The sequence below is a fragment of the Melopsittacus undulatus genome, chromosome 8 (genome assembly GCF_012275295.1).
Source record: "Melopsittacus undulatus isolate bMelUnd1 chromosome 8, bMelUnd1.mat.Z, whole genome shotgun sequence".
Classification (NCBI taxonomy): domain Eukaryota; kingdom Metazoa; phylum Chordata; class Aves; order Psittaciformes; family Psittaculidae; genus Melopsittacus; species Melopsittacus undulatus.
Window position 1 is genome coordinate 3,887,035 of NC_047534.1, and position 18,204 is coordinate 3,905,238.

The 18,204-nt window shown below is 54.5% G+C and overlaps 1 protein-coding gene across 3 annotated transcripts; it reads right to left on the reverse strand.

The window, feature by feature from the left end:
• Positions 1-13: 13 nt before the first annotated feature.
• On the reverse strand, positions 14-6,710 carry SLC29A4 (solute carrier family 29 member 4). Of its 3 annotated transcripts, XM_034065625.1 has the most exons (11): positions 6,634-6,710; positions 4,692-4,861; positions 4,252-4,383; positions 4,038-4,151; positions 3,831-3,959; positions 3,318-3,392; positions 2,747-3,012; positions 2,530-2,665; positions 2,087-2,274; positions 1,643-1,883; positions 14-1,568 (listed from the first exon to the last, which is right to left on the reverse strand). In XM_034065625.1, the coding sequence occupies exons 1-11, from the start codon at positions 6,660-6,662 to the stop codon at positions 1,426-1,428; spliced, it is 1,623 nt and encodes a 540-aa protein (XP_033921516.1). In that variant the 5' UTR covers positions 6,663-6,710; the 3' UTR covers positions 14-1,425. The 3 variants fall into 3 exon arrangements, with proteins under 3 accessions (XP_033921516.1, XP_033921515.1, XP_033921514.1); XM_034065624.1 differs by having other exon boundaries at positions 14-1,538; positions 2,530-3,012; XM_034065623.1 differs by having other exon boundaries at positions 2,530-3,012.
• Positions 6,711-18,204: the final 11,494 nt, after the last annotated feature.

Here is an 18,204-nt window from a genome sequence, read left to right on the forward strand (position 1 = left end):
TTTGTTGGAGAATTCCGTGTGATTTTTTTTTTGTTTTCATAAAAAAAAGTAACAAAAAAAGAAAATTAATTGAAAAACACAAAAAAACCCAAACCACAACCAAAAAGCATCCCCATGAAGCATCTTTCTTTGTCTCACTTCTCACAGCTGGGTTTTGCCTCCCCTTTAGGGTGATGGTTGCTTTCTGGCTCAGCTCTTAGGGGGGAGTCTATGGGGAGAGACCCCATCCCTCTGATGGACAGGATGTACCCTGACACACGGGACCTATGGGGCAGGAGGGGTGTGAGTCCTGTGACCACCTGAGCCCTGCAAGGGTGATGTTTTGAGGGCAAAACACTGAATTTGCTCATTCTCTTGGGGCTTGGCATGGTGAGACCCTGATGTGCTCATGGTGCCAAGCCTGGTGCTTGCTGCCTTTGGCTTTGCTTTCCTGGGAGGTGGCACCACCGACTCCTGGCCCAGTGAGGTGCTGCTGGTCCCAGAAAGCATCAGGCTCTGGTGCTGGCACCTTCTCCAGCTGCTTTCTGCTCTGCTCAGCCCATTCCTGCTTGCTGCTGGAGGCTGGCAGGGGTTTGATGGGACCTGCTGGCAAGTCCAGCTGCCCCAGGTGACAGAGAGGACCCAGGAGATGGGGAGCAGCACAAGGGGTACCCCAAGACCCCACAGGCTTGGAGCAGGCATCACCATGTATGTGTTGGCCAGCTCTCCATCATTGGAGACGTTTGATAGGGCATCAGCTCTACTTGCGGCCCTTGCACTAAACCCTGAAGCTCAGCAGTGGTATCTGCAGTGCTATGGCTTTGAGACCCACCTCTGCCCCACTGCAGTGGGGCAGGGGAAGATAAGACCCTGCCTCTCTCACAGTTTGAGGGGGGGCAAAACCAAAACATAACCCAAAAAAGGTGGTTTTGTGAAGGGGTTTTTAACACAGCGATTGGCACATCTGGGGATGGATGGTGATTCCAGGCTATTGGTGAAAACCAGCAGCACCATCAATGAAAGCTGAGACCCACCTTCCAAAAGCCACTGAGGACTGAAGGAGCGTTTCCTTCCTCTCTTGCTCCTCTTCCTCACCAACCTTCCATCACCCTCCTCCCCCGTGCTGGTCCTATTCCCTTTGGCATTTGGCAGTCTTCCTCTTGGCAATGGCTTGGCTCAAAGAGAAGACACCCCCTTGCCTCCACTAGAGAGCCCATCAGTGATGGGGTGCCCCCAAGAGCAGCGTCACCCTAAAAGGTGGCCCTGCACAGCACAGGCCATTTTGGATGCCACAGCCTCATGCCAACAGGATTCTGGTCCCTGTCCAACTCGGGACAACTTTCTGGCTCCAGGCTTCTTCCCCATAGAGGGACATGGACCAGGCAGGGGGATGGGGACCGTGGTGGGAATGGGTCCCATTGTGTCCCCATCACCCTGCCATGGGGCTCAGTACCCCAGTGTAAAGGAGCTGTTGGAGGTCTCGGTGTAGAAACAGCTGCTGTGGGATGTACTGGTGAGGCTGTAGGCAAAATAGGCCACAGCTGAGCCCAGCGTCAAGCCTGTCATGTAGGACACGGTCATGGTGTTCCCTGTGGGAAGGGACATGGGGTGTCAGGGTGCTCTGGACACCCCACATGGCATTCCCGAGGGGGCTCAGTCTTACCTGCCAGCTCCCGCTGCTCCGGGCTCACTTTGCCAGCAGCCAGGATCATGGGAACGCTGCCGAAGTAGCCATTGGTGATACCCATGAGGAGGGAGAAGATGCAGGGCCAGGCAGGGTGGCCAAAGGTGGGCTTTCCATTGGGGTAGACACACATGATGAAGAGGGGGATGAAGACCACGCGGAGGCAGGAATAGACGAGGAGGTGGGTTCCTCTCCAGTCGTAGGGCAGGGCAGCCAGGATCTGCAGCGAGGGGCAGAGACCATGGGGATGGGGAGGGTAACGTGGTGCCCAAAGTGGGGCAGCAAGGAGATGGGATGGTGGAAAGAGCAGCTGCTGCAGAGGCCATCTCGGCATGGGGTGGAGATGACCCTCGGTGGAGCCAAGCGGCTTCGGAATAGGACACAACAAGGAGCCCATTGCATTGGTGCTGGCCTCTCTCCTACCTTGCCCACGAAGTCGGAGAGGTTGAAGATGGCCATGATGAGGATGGGGAGCCATTCCCCCAGTGTGCAGTTGTGGATCTCCGACTCCAGCCCAGGAAAGAGGCACAGTGTGATGAAGTAGGTCATGGCGATGGAGAGCATGTAGGCCCAGATGAGCCGGGACACGACGTAGCGGTAGAGCAGCATGTCTGGCAGGGATGGGCAGCACAGCTCAGCCAAAACCTGCAGCTCTCCCCTTTGCAGAGCCTCAAAGGGGTCTTGCCTGAGCCCCAAGCGGTTGGTGGCTCACTAATCTCATCCAAAGCCGAGATTACCCCATGGGTTTAGCATTGAGAATAGGATGACCCTTCCCCAAATCCCTGTGCCACCAATTGCTCCTCCCTTTCAAAATGGTGTAAACCCACCCCATTGGCTCTGCTCCCCCCATCCAACCCATCACCCACCTCTGAAGCTGGGCCAGCTCCTCTTGATTTTGGGCCGAGGGACATCGAAGCGCATGTAGGTGCCGCTTCCAGCCAGCTCAGCATCATGGCCTGGACTGCCCCGGGGGGGACTCGGCTGCCCCCGCTGCCTGTTCTCCTGCATGGGGGGAGAGGGGACACCAGTGCTGAGCCCCAATGGGACCACAGGGATGAGAGGGGGACCCCACTCTTGGCTTACAAAGCGGATGTCCTCCGCGGTGACATCGTGGTGCACGCGGTAGCCGGTGCCATGGTCCCCGGTGCCCCTGGCCTCGGGGAGCCCCTTGCGGGCACAGGAGGTGTAGTATCGGACGAAGCGGGTGCGCTTGACCAGGAGGTGCAGGATGAAGCACGTCAGCTCCATGCCGATGGAGATGAAGAAGAAGATGACTGTGTTCTCCTTCTCGTCCGACAGCAGCAGCTTGGTGAAGATGCGGCTGAGCGAGATGATGACCCCGGCGGTGCCTGGTGGCAGGGGAGAGCCGTGGGCTCAGGGGCATCCTATTGCATGTGTGGGATGCCCTATGTGTGGGGTAGTCATCAGTGGTGATACTGGGGTGATGCAGCAGACATCCCTCCCCCAGCTCAGTGTGGCAGTGCAAGTGATTTAGACACCATTAAACACCCCAGTTTGCTGTGGAGCACCCTGATCTGTTGGCAACCAGGCTTGGGCTGTGCTGGGGACACTGGATTTGATTCACTGGGGCAGCAGAAGGCACAAGAGGGTCCCCCCAAGCAATCCCACATGGATGTGGACATGGGATACTTACTCTCGCCCGTCATCACCCCCTGCGTGTAGCGCTTGGGCAGCAGCCCCGTGTAGCCATAGAAGCTGGATTGCTGCACTTCAGGAGAGATGCACAGAGAGGAGAAAGAGGGATTATTGCAGCAGCCGGAATGCCAGGAAAGAGGGAAGAAACCCACAGGCTTTGCCACCTGGGAGCTGCCTCCTTCCCAAAGCATCCTTGCCCCAGAGCAGGGGCTTGGGAAGCCACCATAGTGGCCCAAATGATTTCAAAGCCATCATAGTGGTGTTGGGAACCAGTGCACACATTGGTGCTGGTGCCCTGGACAGAGGTGGAGGGGATGGAGCAGGGACGTGATATATATATATATCATATATATATAGTGATATTATAGTGATTATATAGATATTATATAGTGATATTATAGTGATAGGGATCACAGCATCCCAGGAGACCACAGCTCATGGGGATGAGGCTGCTCTCCCACCACTACCTGAAGGGCTGTGTCCCCCCCAGCACCACCAGTGTCCCACATACCTGTGCAGCCAAAGGCCACCACCCCGACAGCCACCAGGTTGATGGCATAGGCTTGCCTGCGGCTGAAGAGCTCCAGCCACACATCACAGATGCTGACAAAGAGCAGTGGCCCCAGGGCGAAGAGATAGCCTGAGGGTAGGAGATGGAGGTGAGGGATGTGGGGCACAGTGTGGGGCTGTGCTATGGGGCACAGGGAGCCCCACTCACCCACAGAGATCCGGGTGTGCAAGCTCAGCAGCTCCACCAGGGCGTTGTTGAGGATGACGGCCACCAAAGCCACCAGGATGTAGGTGAGGCTCATGTCGAAGACGATGGAGGTCCCTGCGGAGAGGCAGATGATGGGGAATGGAAGGCTCCTCTGGAAGCAGCACCAAGTTATTCCCTGTTTTTGGGTACTCGGGAAGTGCTGCTGGAGACCTACCTGGGTATTTATGGTGTAGATAGTCCACGTCGGTGATAAAGCTGTTGTACGGCAGGAGGAATCCCACCCCGGCCAGCAGCATGGCAAAGTAAATGCCATGGTATCGATCCTGCGGCTCGGGATCCTCAGAAACTGCCCCAGAAAGGGAAAGAAAGAGGGGAAAAGGAGACGTGACAGTGGCACTGCTGCCCCTCTGGGACCTGCAGCAGATACCAGCCTTGATGGTGCTGTCACATCCACAGTGCAGCATCCCACAAAGAAACGGGCTCAGGATAGGGAAACTCCTTCCCTAAATGAATTCATTTCACATGGGCACAAACAGTCCCCCCCAAAGCCCATTTAGGCAATTTTGTGCATTTTGTGCCATTTGTGGCTTTCAACCTATCCCAGGAGGCTCCTAAATGTGTGGGAATGCAGCAAGGAGCTGTGCCTGCCCTCACCCGGCTCCATGAAGGTGAGGATGCCCTTGGCCTGGCTGCCCCGCTGCAGCTCGTCCTCCTCCAGCTGGTAGCTGTCGAAGCTGAAGCTCATCACCACGTTCCCCTCCGGTGTTCCCGCTGGGCTCAGCTCCTTGAAGCGCTCGGATCCCACTGAGCCCATCATGGGCAGCCTGAGGGGGAGAGCGGTGACAAGGGATGGGTGACCTGAGCCTTCACCACCCCCTGTACCACTGCAGATCCTGTGGTCTTCATCCACATGGAAAGATGCTTTCCCTAAGGAAAAGGGAGGTCTTGGACCCACTGGGCAGGGATTTGAGTGGTGAGTGATGGGATCCACCGGGATGCTCCCAGTGCCAAATGCTGGTGCCGTTTCCAAAAGCAATTAGAGAAATTAATGGGTGAAAAGCATTCCCGGAGGGTGGATGCTGGGGAAGATCCTCGGGATGCTCTTGCTCTGTGCAAGCAGCACACTCTTCTTCTGGTTTATGCCCCTTTTCTGCTGCCTGGGGCTGAGCCATTTGCCTCAGCAAATGCATTTCTGCACCTTTTCCAGGGAGAAAAGGTGGGATGGGACCTGTCTTTAAAGATGAATATTCCATATCTTCTCCAAGGGACCACAGCACAGCAAGAACATAGAGAGCTACCAGGGAGACCGCAGCAACCAGAGAGGATCCACATCGAACACAGCCCGAAATGAGCTCCCCAAACTGATGCTCCAGCATCACCCTCCCGGTTCATCCCTTCGGGACCAGCGCAGGCCCTGGGGTCTGCTCTGCCTTACCGGTACCAGTCGCTAGATGCCAGCCTGCCCCTGCTCCCGCAGCCCACCCGGCGGGGAGGGGGATGCTGCACACACCGTAAATCTCCTCCAAGGCAGCAGGTTGAGGAGGCAAAATCAATGGCAGTGATTTCATTGCTCTCCTGCCTTGCAGGAGCCGGGTGGGGGGGTTGCCAGCATCTCCCTGCCTGTTAGATATGGGGGGACCCTGGGGTGGATGTCAAATGTGGTACCCACCGACCCTGCAAGCACCGTTCTACATCCCGAAACGCATCCACTCACTGTGCAGAGCTGACACATCCCTGAGGATGTGTGGAGGCCACAGTGCTGGTGGGGGCTTGGATGGGGCCAGGATGCACCTCAGACCCCCCCCCCCCCCCCCCATCCCAGAGCATCACACACAGAGCATCCCCATAGGGCAGGTTTTGGCTGGTACATCGCTGCTCATAGAGGAGCTGGTTGTGATTCCCACCCGCCTGTGCCTGCTGCTACCCCAGGGAATAAAACGCCGTGGGAAGCATCCCCCGGGATGCCAGGAAAGCCTGTTGCAGGGTTTTTCCATAGCAGAGATCCCAGCTGGAGAACATGCCGCCTGGAAGCGCCCTGTACCTACTGTGGCCCAAACTTCTGGGGCCAGGAGCAGAGCGGGATGCACTGCACAGCCATGGTGCTGGGCCAGGTCTGCCTCCCTTCCTCCGAGCATCCCTAAGCTGTTGTAAAGCGGATTTTCCCCTCCCTTTGGATTTAAACCCGTCTCTATGGGTCTTGGGCCCTCTGTACCCAAGCTGAAAAAGGAAGGGGTTCTCCATCATGGCCAGGGATGGGAGATCTCACCCAGGGCAGAGTGGGGACCTTATCCCTGCTGTACCCCACTGCCGATGTACAACCCCCCCCATCAGGGCAGAGAGGCAATTTTCGCTCCATCAGAAGCGTCCCCCGACATCTTGCAAGCAGGGAAGTTGCAACGAGGAGCGGGAATTCCGCATCCCACATCCTCGGGATGAAGGAAACGCTCCGCTTCGGAGCGAGCCGGTGTCCGGCCGCACCCGGGGAGGATGCCCGGAGCCGGAGGGGGATGAGGGATGCTCCATGGGGCCGGAGGGATGCAGCTTCCCCCCCATACCCCGTACCCGGCAGTACCCAACAGGTCGCGTTAGCTCTTACCTGGCTCCGCCGCGGCGGCTCTGCGGCATCAGCGCTGCGCTCGCCCCGCTCAGCACCGGCGGCCGCCGGGCCCCGGCCCTGCCATACCGGAGCCGGCAGCGAGTGCGGCGGCTGCGGGCGAGGAGCGGGGCCGGTCCCTGCCCTGCCTCCGCCCGCAGCTCCTCCCCGCCCCTCCGGACCCCCCCGAGCCCCGGGGGCCGCAGGAAGGGGTTTTCCAACGAGCAGAGCGCATCCTTACCCCGGTCTATAGGTACCGCCCATAGGCACTGCCTATAGGTGCCGTGGGGGGATTTGGGAAGCCTGGAGCTGGTTATAAAGAGGGATTCATTAGGAAGAAGGACCTGGGAATTTCCTTATGGAGAGGAGGTTTGCATGGATAGGGTCCTTCCTGCGCTGTAAATGGTTTTGGCATAAGACGGGGGTCAGCATGGGCTGGGATGCACAGGTAGGACGGATGGATGGATGGATGGATGGATGGATGGATAGGTGGATAGATAGAGGGACAGGATGATGGATGGATGGACAGGATGGATGGACAGGGTGATGGATGGATGGATAGATGGATAGATGGATGGATGGATGGATGGATGGATGGATGGATGGATGGATGCAAGCTCTGGCTAGCACAACACAGCTTTCTGGGAAAGCAAGTGGGGTACCTCTGCTCCCCAGCATAACCAACCAGAGGGTGGAAGCAGAGGAGGGAGGGAACCACCAGCGTGGGGCAATGAGGACCAAGAGACAAGATGTGTGTCCCGAGGGAGGATGCTCCAGGCAGGGACACCATGGGTGTCCCCATCCCTTCTGCTGGGTGAGCCGGACAAGGCTATAGGTAACAGCACAGGGACTGGATGCCCCTGGGCTTTCCCACTGGAGCAGCAATGGACTGGGGGGGGGGACAGGACAGGTGCTCCCTCCCACCTTACTGGGTGAGAGCCCCCAGGACAGCTCCTGCCGGGTTCTGCCCGGGCAGGAGGCACCGTCCCTGCAGAGCGCAGGGCTGGGAATGGCAACGTCCCCGCAGGCGGTGCGCGGTGTGAATCAGTGCTCGCACCGGGGGAACAGGAACCGGAGCCGGGTGCAGCCCCTCGGCCCCGTTCTGCTGCGAGCGGGGCTGAGCCCGAACGGGCTCCTGCAGATCCATCGCAGGCAGCAACCAAACCAGGTGGAAATTTCCATCCTTTTTCTCCTTGGCTGAAATAGCCAAGATTCGGCTCAAAACAGCCCTGAGCACTCCCGCAGCTCAGTGCACCAGTGCAGGGGGGAATGCAGCTGGGTTTGTGGAGCTCTCATTCGATAGAGTCATAGTAAAACCCCAAAGCACCTCACTCCTTTTGGGGTAGGTGCCCTCACCCTATCCCAGACCCCATCACCCCCTTCCAGGGTTAAGAAAGGGGGTGACTGTGGTGGGGGTTCCAGCCTATTTGGTACCCAGACAACGTGAGAGCCGCACTAAAAGAGCAGGATGAGAGGAAGCATCTGTGCTCTCGCCTTTTCACGGCTCACCGCTGAGGCCCTGCTGCTTGCCAGGCAGCATTGCTCACTGCCTTCCGCAGGGGTTCTCCCCAGGAGCCGGTTCTCCCCATCCCGAAGCCCCAGGTATGGAGCTATGGGGGGTCCTTTAAAAGCGACCGAGCTCTGGAGAGCATCTCAGCTCCCAAATGCATTTGGTGCTGGCTGAGCTGTAGGGGAGATGCTGCAAGCAAGAACTCTATGGCAAAGAACAAGATCCTGCCTAAAATCATGACCTCCTCATCCCTATTTTGGGGAACAAGGGGGTGCACTTTGTGCTATGGGTGCAACAGGGCTGTGCTGGGGTACCCAAAGACACCTCTATGGCTTGGAGGGCTATAGGGGACCACAGGGAGATGAGTCCATAAGGGAGAGCTCAGAGTCCTTTTCTCTCTGCTTTCCATACCCCTAAGGGCAGTACCAGACCCACCAGATGCATTCACCCACCCAAGGTGCCTGTGCACGGGCAGGTTGAACTGCCCCTTCCCTATGGAGCCACGGGGGGATCCCATGGGCTGGGCTCTCCCTGGGTTTTGCTGAGCTCTTCCATTTTTTAAGCTGGCTCTGAATAATTCAGCCCTGATGGAGCTGGCGCGAGGTTGAGGAGCTCGGATGCTCCTTGGGTTTCTGCTTGACCCACTTTGGCAGCCAGGAAAGCCTGCCAGGCACGATGCTCCGAGTGCAATGGGGCAAAGCCGGCCAGAGACCCCATCCCATACACACATCCCCATCCTGGAACCTTCCCCTGCATCCAAAACCGGGTTCCACAGAGCATCCCACACCCCAGCTTCTTAGAGGTATTTTTGCCTTCTCCCCTTGCCCAGCTCCCGGCTCGAGCAGTTACATCCCAAAAGCATTTGCTGGGATACAAGGAGGGATTTGCTCTGCTCTGTGAGCCAACCCACCCCCTGCAGCCACCTCACACGGGTCCTTGCTATTCAGAGCCTCACCTCCCTTGCCTGGAGCCTGGTCGAGCACTGATTAATCCCATAGGGTGGAATAAATCCCTGCCGGTTCATTTGGCTCCGAGATGCTGGATTAGGATGGGCTCCAGCAATGCTCTGTGCTGCAGCTTCCTCCTGCCCTTCCAGCTTCGTTACCCAGTGCTGCTGTGGAGGTGAGAGGAAGGAGAGACCTTTCAGGTGCTGCATCCTACCCCACTGCCCAAACACCCCCCAAGCCATGGCTTTAAACCCTTGGGTACCATGGGAAGTGGCTGCCTCTGTTATCCCCATCCATATGGGCACAGCAATGGTCCATCCCTTGGTTAAGGAGTGACAAAGCAGCTCCTTATCCAAACTGCTCATCATGGGCATCCTGTGCCCAACTTCATGTCCGCTCTGGACCAGCCAAGGTGGGAAACACTACTGGGAAAAGCCATAGGGATGAAACATCCGAACCCCCCCAAACAACATCCAAGGATCACTGCACATCCATCTTTTCCACTCTCATGGGAATGGGATGCAATTCCCAAGCCTGCAACCCCCTCTTGGAAAAGCTCTTTAAATAGCATCTCAGCCTTCACATCCTTCCCTGGGGTCTCTCCCAGTGCCAGCCGAGCGTGCAATTGCCGGCAGCGGGAGCATCCTCAGCAGCCCTGGCTTTGCATGGATACAGCAGGGATTAATCAGGGATGTTGTCTCTTGGCTGCAGTCACACTTGGGGGATTATTGGGGCCTGCAAGGAGCAGGGAGCAGGCAGGGAATCTGCTCAATGCAAGCGGAGGGTTTGTCACAATCCGATTGGAGGCGAACAGAAATCCCAGGTGCTGGTGGGAGCACAGCACAGGAATCCATGGGGATTAATGGAGTTTCCCTCAAGCTTTACAACAGGACTGGGGTGGGAGGGGGAATTGCTCTCAGCCCAAAGCACTGGGTTTAAATGCTCTGGGGAGCATCAGCTTTGGGGCACTCAGCTCTCATCCCAAGGCCAAGGAGCAGCCTCTTCCATGTGGATATCCCGGTATGTGGATGCCCCCAAATAGGCTAAACCAGGCTGGGAGAGTGGGACAAACCCATAGAGGATGCCGCAACCTTTGCATGTCCCCCCTTCCCTTCCGTGCTGGAACAGATTTGCATCCCTCATTAATGAATCCAAGAGGAGCTGCTAATTCAGCTCCTTGATTGCAGCTTTGCATAATTGCTGCATGCACGGGATGGGATGGAAAAGGAGACAATCAGCAATGGGTACAGAGGGAACAAGGGCAGGGAAGGGCTGGTTTGGTTCCCACTCACCTGGCTTTTAGAGACCCAGGCTGGGAGAGGAGCTCTTCCTTTGGAGATAGATAAAGGTGATGGAAACCCTTGGGCCTGAGCCCCTCTGGTGATGGGGAAACAGGGAAAGCCCAAGCTAGAGGCAATGCAGCCCCTTGTGCTGCTCTTATCCCTGTGCTTCCCTCTTCCCAGTGCCCAAGCTGTTGGCTGTAGGTTTGAGTGAACACTGCACTGAGGTTGGAACTGGATCACTTTAGGATCCTTCCCAACCCAAACCAGTCTATGATTCCATAGTGAGCAGTGTAAATGCATCCTCCATAGGCAATGCCCCTACTCACGAGGTACATGTAGCCCCTCTGGCCATAAAGGCTGTTAACTCCCTCTAAAAGAAGACCCAGAGGGCAACAAGCAGATTGATGCTTGCATTGGTTTGTGTGTTATTTCATCCCTCTTCCTCTTACTTCCATCACATCCCTCCCATCACACTCACACCTCCATCACCCCGAAAGCTGAGCAGCAGAGCAGCAAACAGCAGCAGACAGCCCAGCCCCATGCTCCCTATTCACATCCTGCCCTGCGAAAGAAAAGACCTGCTTTCAGCCCCAGCCTGTTCCCTAGACAAATGCAGCTCCCTTCCCTGGCCCCATAGCGAGGGGCTGAAAGGGGGCTGGCCCCACCACCCTCCTTAATCAGCGGGGACATGCGTGAAGCTTAATGCTGTCGTGAGCATCTCGGTGCTATTGACACACACGGTGCATTAAACGCCTTACAGAGGATTTGCATAAGCTTGGGGAGGGAGGAAGAGCATGGAGAAGTGTCGACAATGGGCAAGTAAATGCATTAAAGTGCTTGGGGGGGGGGGGGGGGGGGGGGGGGAATCTGATAAAGGAATAAACCAGTTAAGGGAATACATTACTCATAGCCCAGTTATTCAAATCCTGCCTTATAGGAAATCCTCTTAAAGCGATCACCTGATTGTGAGTTAAATTCCTAATTGAATAATAAAGGAATTATGTATTTCGGCCATAAAGGCACAAAGATGGGAGCCCACGTGGATGTTCAATGGGGGGGGGGGGGGGGGTGCAGGGAGAAGGGGCTTGGAGCAGCAACACCATCCAGGATGGATGGGATGGGAGATTTGGGGCCAAGGGATACAGGGTCTCAGAGGGATGCCTCTGGGGTCAGCAGAGGAAAGCTCTGCTGGGATGGGTTGAGGAATGATCAGAACCACAGCAGCATTAGGGTTGGAAGGGACCTTTGGCCATCATCTAATGCAGAAGGATGAAGGACCCAATGGATCCTCAAGGCTCCTCCAGCCCTGGTTGCTGCAGCATCCCCAAGGATGAAGATGCACCAAAGTGCCCTGGAACTGCAGGGAGTGCAGTGCCAGCAACCGAGGCTGTGGGCAAAGGGGATGTGGGGGTTACAGCAGCCCCTAACACTGCTGAGAGCAAAGGGAAGGGGTAACCCCACTGCTGCCATAGGTCCTGCAGCACCGTGTCCCCCCTTTTCCCACTCAGGGCTGAGGGCAATGGCAGCTCCTGCCCTTCCCCTGCTAGAAATAAGATGCAGATGGATAAATAAGGGGCAAGGAAAGGCAGCACCCGGCACTGGGGAGGTGATGGAGAGCAATGGGAACGACACACACTGAACCCACAGCCTGGATGGGGAGAGGAGGGGGCAGAGAGAGAAACAAAAGAGCTATAAATAACCCAGGGAGCTGCTTTCTTCCCGGAGATGGGTTTTTCCACCCAGCTGCTTCATTCCATACCAGGATTAGTTATTTATCCCCCTCCTTTTTTACTCCACTTTCTGTTTATTGATGCTTAAACCCAACCCCCCCCCCCTTCAGTTAAAAATACAACCCAAAAGCCCCCAAAACATCCAAAACCAAGAGAGGAAGAAGAAAAGCCCCAACCCCCCTGGATGGCTCCAGAGCTGCCTTGCTCCAGCTCTTTATAGGTAATTGAATATCCCAGAGTGCATCTGCTAATGCAAACTCCAATATAAATAAGCAGCAGAGGCAGCAGCTGAGAACACAAAGCCAAGAGCGGGGCTGCCAGAGGCTTTTCATCAGGCAGGATGGGGTTGTAGGGGCTGCTCTGGGGTGAGGGTGCAGGGAGATGGGTATTGGGTTATAACCACCCCAATGCCTTCTTTAAAGCCATAGGAACAGGGCCAAATCCCCCCTGATTCCCAGAGGAGACCCTTGCATCCCTTAGCCCAGCCATACCCATACAGGGAAACAGGAAAGGCTGTTTCCTATCCCAAACATTAGAAAGGAGTGAGATAATGTCTCCTGGCTCTGCCTCCCTGCTTCCATTTGCAGCACTGGTTGCAGGTGGGAAGAGATGCTGTGCCTGAGTCCTCTGTGCTGGTTACCCCTACAGAAGGGACTTGGGGTGCTGAGAGGGAACTGGAGCAGAGAATCCTGTATCCCAGTGATGCACAGGGAGCCAGGCTTGTGTTTCCTTACAAACCAGACCATGTATTGCTCTTGCTCTGCTCAGTCACGGAGCACTAGTACATGCTCAGGGCATCTTCTGTGCACTGAAGGGAAAAGGGAAGGAGCAGGGGAGGAAAGGCTGGGATGCTCCCATGAAATGAGCAGGGATGCTTTAAGCAGGGGGGAAGGCTGGGAAGCTGCCAGAGAAGGGAGGAAAGAAGATGGATGTTCCAGGGGAGTCTCCGGGGTGAAAGCAGGGATGCATGAGGGGAAAACAGGCTGGGGAAGGAGCAGGGATGCTCCAAGGTAAAGCACATGGATACTGCAGGGGCAGAGGCTGGGATGCTGCTGGGGATGCAGGCAAGAACATGGATGCCCCGGGGAGGGAGCAGGGATGCGCTCCGCGCTGCGGGGCCCAGCACCACCATCTAGCGGCGGAGCGGCCCCTCCGCTCCATCCGGCACCCCTCAACCTTCACCTTATGCGGTCCCCCCACTGCCCCCCCCATAAAAGGAGCTGTGAGCCCAGCAAAGAGCCAGTACAGGGTCTGTAAGCATCACTTGCTGCCCTGAGCAGCAGGAGGGGAGGGCAGCAAGAAGGGAGGTGCCAAGCAGGTACCTGCCCCACTGGCACCTGAAGGTGATGGTCCATGTGTTCAGTGGGCAAAGTGGGTCTGTGTCCCTGCATCACTTGGTGCTCCCCAGTACAGCCCCAGCCCCACACATGAGCTCCTGCTCCAGGGCCTTCCTTGCTCCTGCAAAATGGGATCTTGAATATCAGAACTTCATCAAAATCTTATTTTATGGACTCACACAGACTCCAAATCATTATAACCTGTACCTAAGTGAAACTCACTGCTAAAGGAAACCAAACCCCAAACCACAGCGAGGTAATGGAACAGGAGGCATCAGATGTCCTCAACCCCAGCAGGCTGGGCAGAAACCCCTCATTAAATCACATCGTGCCATTCATTACATGAGGAACTCTCTGCCATTATTTACCATTTTGCTTATTGGAAAGCATTCCACTCTTTGCAGGCAAGAGCAGTTGGACCTCTGGAAGCATCAGTGGGTCTGGATGGCATCAACACCCAGGGCACAGTAAACAGTTGCTGGCATGACCACCATGAGTGGGAGTTGGTGCTGAACCCCCCTGCAGTATCTCAGCTCTGAGTTGTTCCAGGCAGAAGATGGGAAATGGCACCAGCAGCAAATGAACTGTTTGGAAACACTCACCTGTGTTCACTGCCTATTGAACCTGAGGCAAAGAGGCACATAAATGGCACTGAGAGGACAGCATCACCCCCCTGGGCTACATAAGGAAAAGAGAAGCTCTGCAGCTTCATAGCCAAGGCCTTGGGATGAAGTGGTCATGCAGAACAACACGGAATCATGGAATGGGATGTGTTAGAAGGGACTTCCAACCTTCCACTCGAGCAGCTGCTCCAAGCCCTGTCCAACCTGGCCTTGAACACTGCCAGGGATGGAGCAGCCACAGCAAACCAAGGACAGGCTCACCCTCACGTGCTCCATTGCTATCAAGAGCAGAGAGGCTTTTTCTCCTCTCATCTACCCCAATCAAAGTGCTGGTCACGGCTTTGCAAGAGGAAGGATACACACAGACGCAGGAGATGCCTCCTCACCCATCCATACAGGCTCGCTTCAGATCTTCCTCCTGGGCTTGAAGGCACAAAGCAACAAGCTTGAAGTAACAGCACAGTATTTGAAGCATTGCTTCAGATGTGATCCATGGAAGCAAGAATAAAGGAAATTACCCAAACCCACCTGAGGAGCAGAAGGATGCATGGATGGAGTCCTGCCAGGAGCAGCTCTGAGGAGGAACAAGAGGGAAAATTACATTTGCAAGCCAAATGGACCAGGGGAAACTCGGCTCATCCTTTCCTGGCCCCCAGCAAACCCCAGGCTGAGAGCAGCTCCAAAACACAACCAGAACCAAGGCTCATTACTGCTGGTGCTTTGGTTTGGGCCACAGGGTACACAACACACGCAGCATCACCCCGATGTCACCCGGCCCCATCTGCAAGCAGCAAACAAAAGGAAGAAGACACAGAGTATTTATGGCAACACAGATTTAATTTCTTAGGCAGTTATAAAATTACAAAGAGCGATGGGCAGCAGTGGGAGCCAGACACTTGGTGAGGTGGAATGTTAGATATTCCCACTTATCAACACAGATACCGAACACAGAAAGTCAGCACTGCAGGATGCAGGGGGGCTTTCCCCAGGTAAGGAAGCAAATGCAAGAGCAAATAGGTCCAGGTAGACAATGGGTTTAGTCAACACCCCATAGAAACCCAGAGCTATAGGTTTGGGAAGCGCTCCTGAGTTGGACACATGCAACAGTGCAGGGGGAGTCAGGGCACAGATTGCTGCAGCCATATGGTCAAAGCCACAGCACTGAGACACCTGTGATGGGCACAACTGCAGCTATTGGCAAGCCAGGAGAAAAACCTCTTGTACATTACTCTCAAGGCAGTGTGAGATGGGATGGGGCAATTGGAAGCTTTAAAATGAAGGCATGGCCTGGTTAGAAAAACAGGAATCTGCTGAATTCCTTTGGTTGTGCAACTGGAATCTGAAAGGACTTATTGACAGTCAGAGCCACGCTCTCTTCATTGCAAGCCTTTCACAGTGCTGCAGATTGCAGGAAGAGAAAAGCCTGTTCTGCACATGTGGAGAAGACACTGCCTTGCTCCCAGATGTTAACAGGTTAAATCTGTCAGCCAGCACAGCTGGAGCACAGAATCAAACCTTCCAAGCCTCTGCAGTGATTTCAGCCCACCAATGCTTCAGACAAAGGCTCCTTTCGCTCTGCAAACAGCAGTGGAGCATCTGCACACACCAGGGGTTTACTGAAGAGCTCAGCAGCCTACAAGGGAAGAAATTCTACCCTCTTGCTGCATGCTGCTTTGGTGCCAATACTGTTATGAGAGCCAAGGAAGCACAGAATGGGATGTAACAGAGAGCTCTTTGCTGAGCAGCTTCTCCAGGCTCTGTGCTAACCCCACTCACTGAGCTGGTGGCTCTTCCTCCATTCCTCCCTTTTTACTATGGGATATAGGGCACACGGGAGTTTCCTCTGTCTCTGTTATCAGAAGCCTTGTCAGGTATTTGCCTGCCTGCATTCAGGCAGGCTTGAAAAGCCACCACCTCCATCCCCAGCCTCTGCAGAGGCCCAAGGTTGTCACTTGCATAGGACCTGGAGCAACAAGGTACATGCACACATCCAATCCCAGAGGGATGAACAAGGCCTCAGAAGGAACAGCTTCTACCAACCTCTTCATGCTTTCTACTTCCTCCTCCTGTGCCAAGCCCAGCCTTGTAGCTGCTAGATTTGTATCTATCACTTGTATTTTGGAAACAGGGACATAAGAGACCAGAGATAAGAGATTTCTGCCTCACAACTTGAAATAAACACAGATGCAGAGACAGGAGCCAAGTATGTCTGCTCACTACCTATTTGCACATCAAGAGGAACAGCTCCTTCCCTATAATACTCACTGGGAACAGATCCCACTGCAATCTAAGACCTGAGTTTAGGATTACAAGTTTGTAAGTGTTCCCCCCTCCCCAGCTTTGGTTGTGGCAGTTGCCCATCTCTGTCCCCAGCCCTCTACAGAGTTACAAAGCTACCCAGAAGTACAGCCTGTGTCTTAGACACACACTGTCACAGAACAAACACTGTCCTTCCAAGGAAGGTCAGTCTAAAATGAGAGTGGCTGTAAAGGTGTTCCCATATCCTATGACTGGAAGCCCATGGCCACAGGGCTAGAGCCTCCTTGGCTCACCCTGGGGAATCCAGGGCTATTAGACCAGCAGAACATAAGTGTTCAGATGCCACCTGATCCACAGAGCATAACAGTGCCCTCGTGTGCTGCAGCCTCAGGTGAGGATGCAGCTGCAAACAGCGTTTCTGGTATGTTTAAACAAGAAAGACACTAAAATCTTTGTGTTATTTGGATGAAACCCCAACCTGAGAGGCTTCTGACTTTGGTAGTGTACCACAACAGGGTGGTGACTGAGGGCCGCAGGCCATCAGAAGGAAACTGTATTAGTCATGCTTTATCTGAGACAAAGTTTACATCCTCATGCAATGAACTTAAGACAAGCTACTGTCACCACTCTTAAACACACTGTCAGTGGGGACCAGAAAATACCTGTTCCACCCCATCAGCTCCATGCTGCTCACTAACCCCAGAGTATCAATACTTCTGCTCTCTGTAGGGTGCAACGATTCAACAGTCAGTGCATGGCATGGGAGCACACAACAGCACAAGGGAGACACACATACAATGAATACAGGATCTCCAACTCACCTGTGGAAGATAAGGCATGAAAGTTAGGATGGGGGTAACGTTAGTATGATGCATGACCTCAATTTTTAGCAGTGAAAGTAATTACATTAAGGGGTGTATCTTACTATGTAAGACAGCCTTTGTTACACTCAAGAGATGCAAAACTTGTGTGCTTAGCAGACCTGTGCTTGTGTGTGTTTACTGCTAACTCTAACTTGTGGAGTCTGTGCCAAGCCTCCAAGTTATGTTATCAGGAATGTTACCAGCTTTAGTCTGGAACGAGCAGACATCTGACAGCTCCTGGGTGGTTCTGTTTGCCAGCCAAGCTCATCCAGCTTGTATTTACTTCGAGACTTGTAGTTTACTCTGCAGCCACAGCAAAGCTGATAGCACTTGTGGTGAAAACAACAACATAATAATCCCAGACCATGGAATTTAGTTGTCAGCCAGAGCTTAAAGTCAAGACTAAGCAAGATTTCAGCATGGCTCAGTGGTTTGCTTTGGATGCCTTTGCTTCTGGAGAGGACACCACAACCCACTCCAGCCAACTGCTTTAGGCCAGTCAAGGGTTTTCAGTAGCTGAACAAGCCTGATCCCTTCTCTCCCACATGTGCTCATGTTAAAGCATCTTCCACTCACACAGACTAACAACAGCCTCACTGATGCAGGCAGCTATCACCATCTTTAGAGGATGGGGAAGCACACCTACCTACAGAGGGCTCTGGGGACAAAGAACACCACCTGCTACTGCTTGAGAGAAGACATGGTGGTCCCAAATCCTAAAAGCACACTGCTGTCTAGTTATGGTAGGGAGTTCACAGGTAGCTGAAGCACTCAGCTTCTGTCCTCCTCTCAAGATGTGCAGTTTCCTTGTCTGGTTTGATTTCTTTGCAAGCAGTCAGCAGAGGGGATGGAACAAACCCACACTGCTACACAAAGGGCAAAAGCAAGCTCATTTTGGCAAATGAAAGTAACCACTCACTAAGTACTTTGCTAATCACTTGCCCACGGTATCCAAGACTTATGAAAAGGCACATTACAACCCTAAAAACAGTCTGCAGTACTGCTCAGCCTTGGAAAGCCCT

What these genes read in the sequence shown, in the direction of transcription:
- SLC29A4 (XM_034065623.1), bottom strand. Translation starts at nt 6,662, where the DNA reads ATGCCGCAGAGCCGCCGCGGCGGAGCCAG. An exon ending in GGTGGCCTTTGGCTGCACAG is followed by an intron (nt 3,393 to 3,830) that starts GTATGTGGGACA and finishes TCTCTCCTGAAG; the next exon opens with TGCAGCAATCCAGCTTCTAT. An exon ending in GGAGCAGCGGGAGCTGGCAG is followed by an intron (nt 1,569 to 1,642) that starts GTAAGACTGAGC and finishes CCCTTCCCACAG; the next exon opens with GGAACACCATGACCGTGTCC.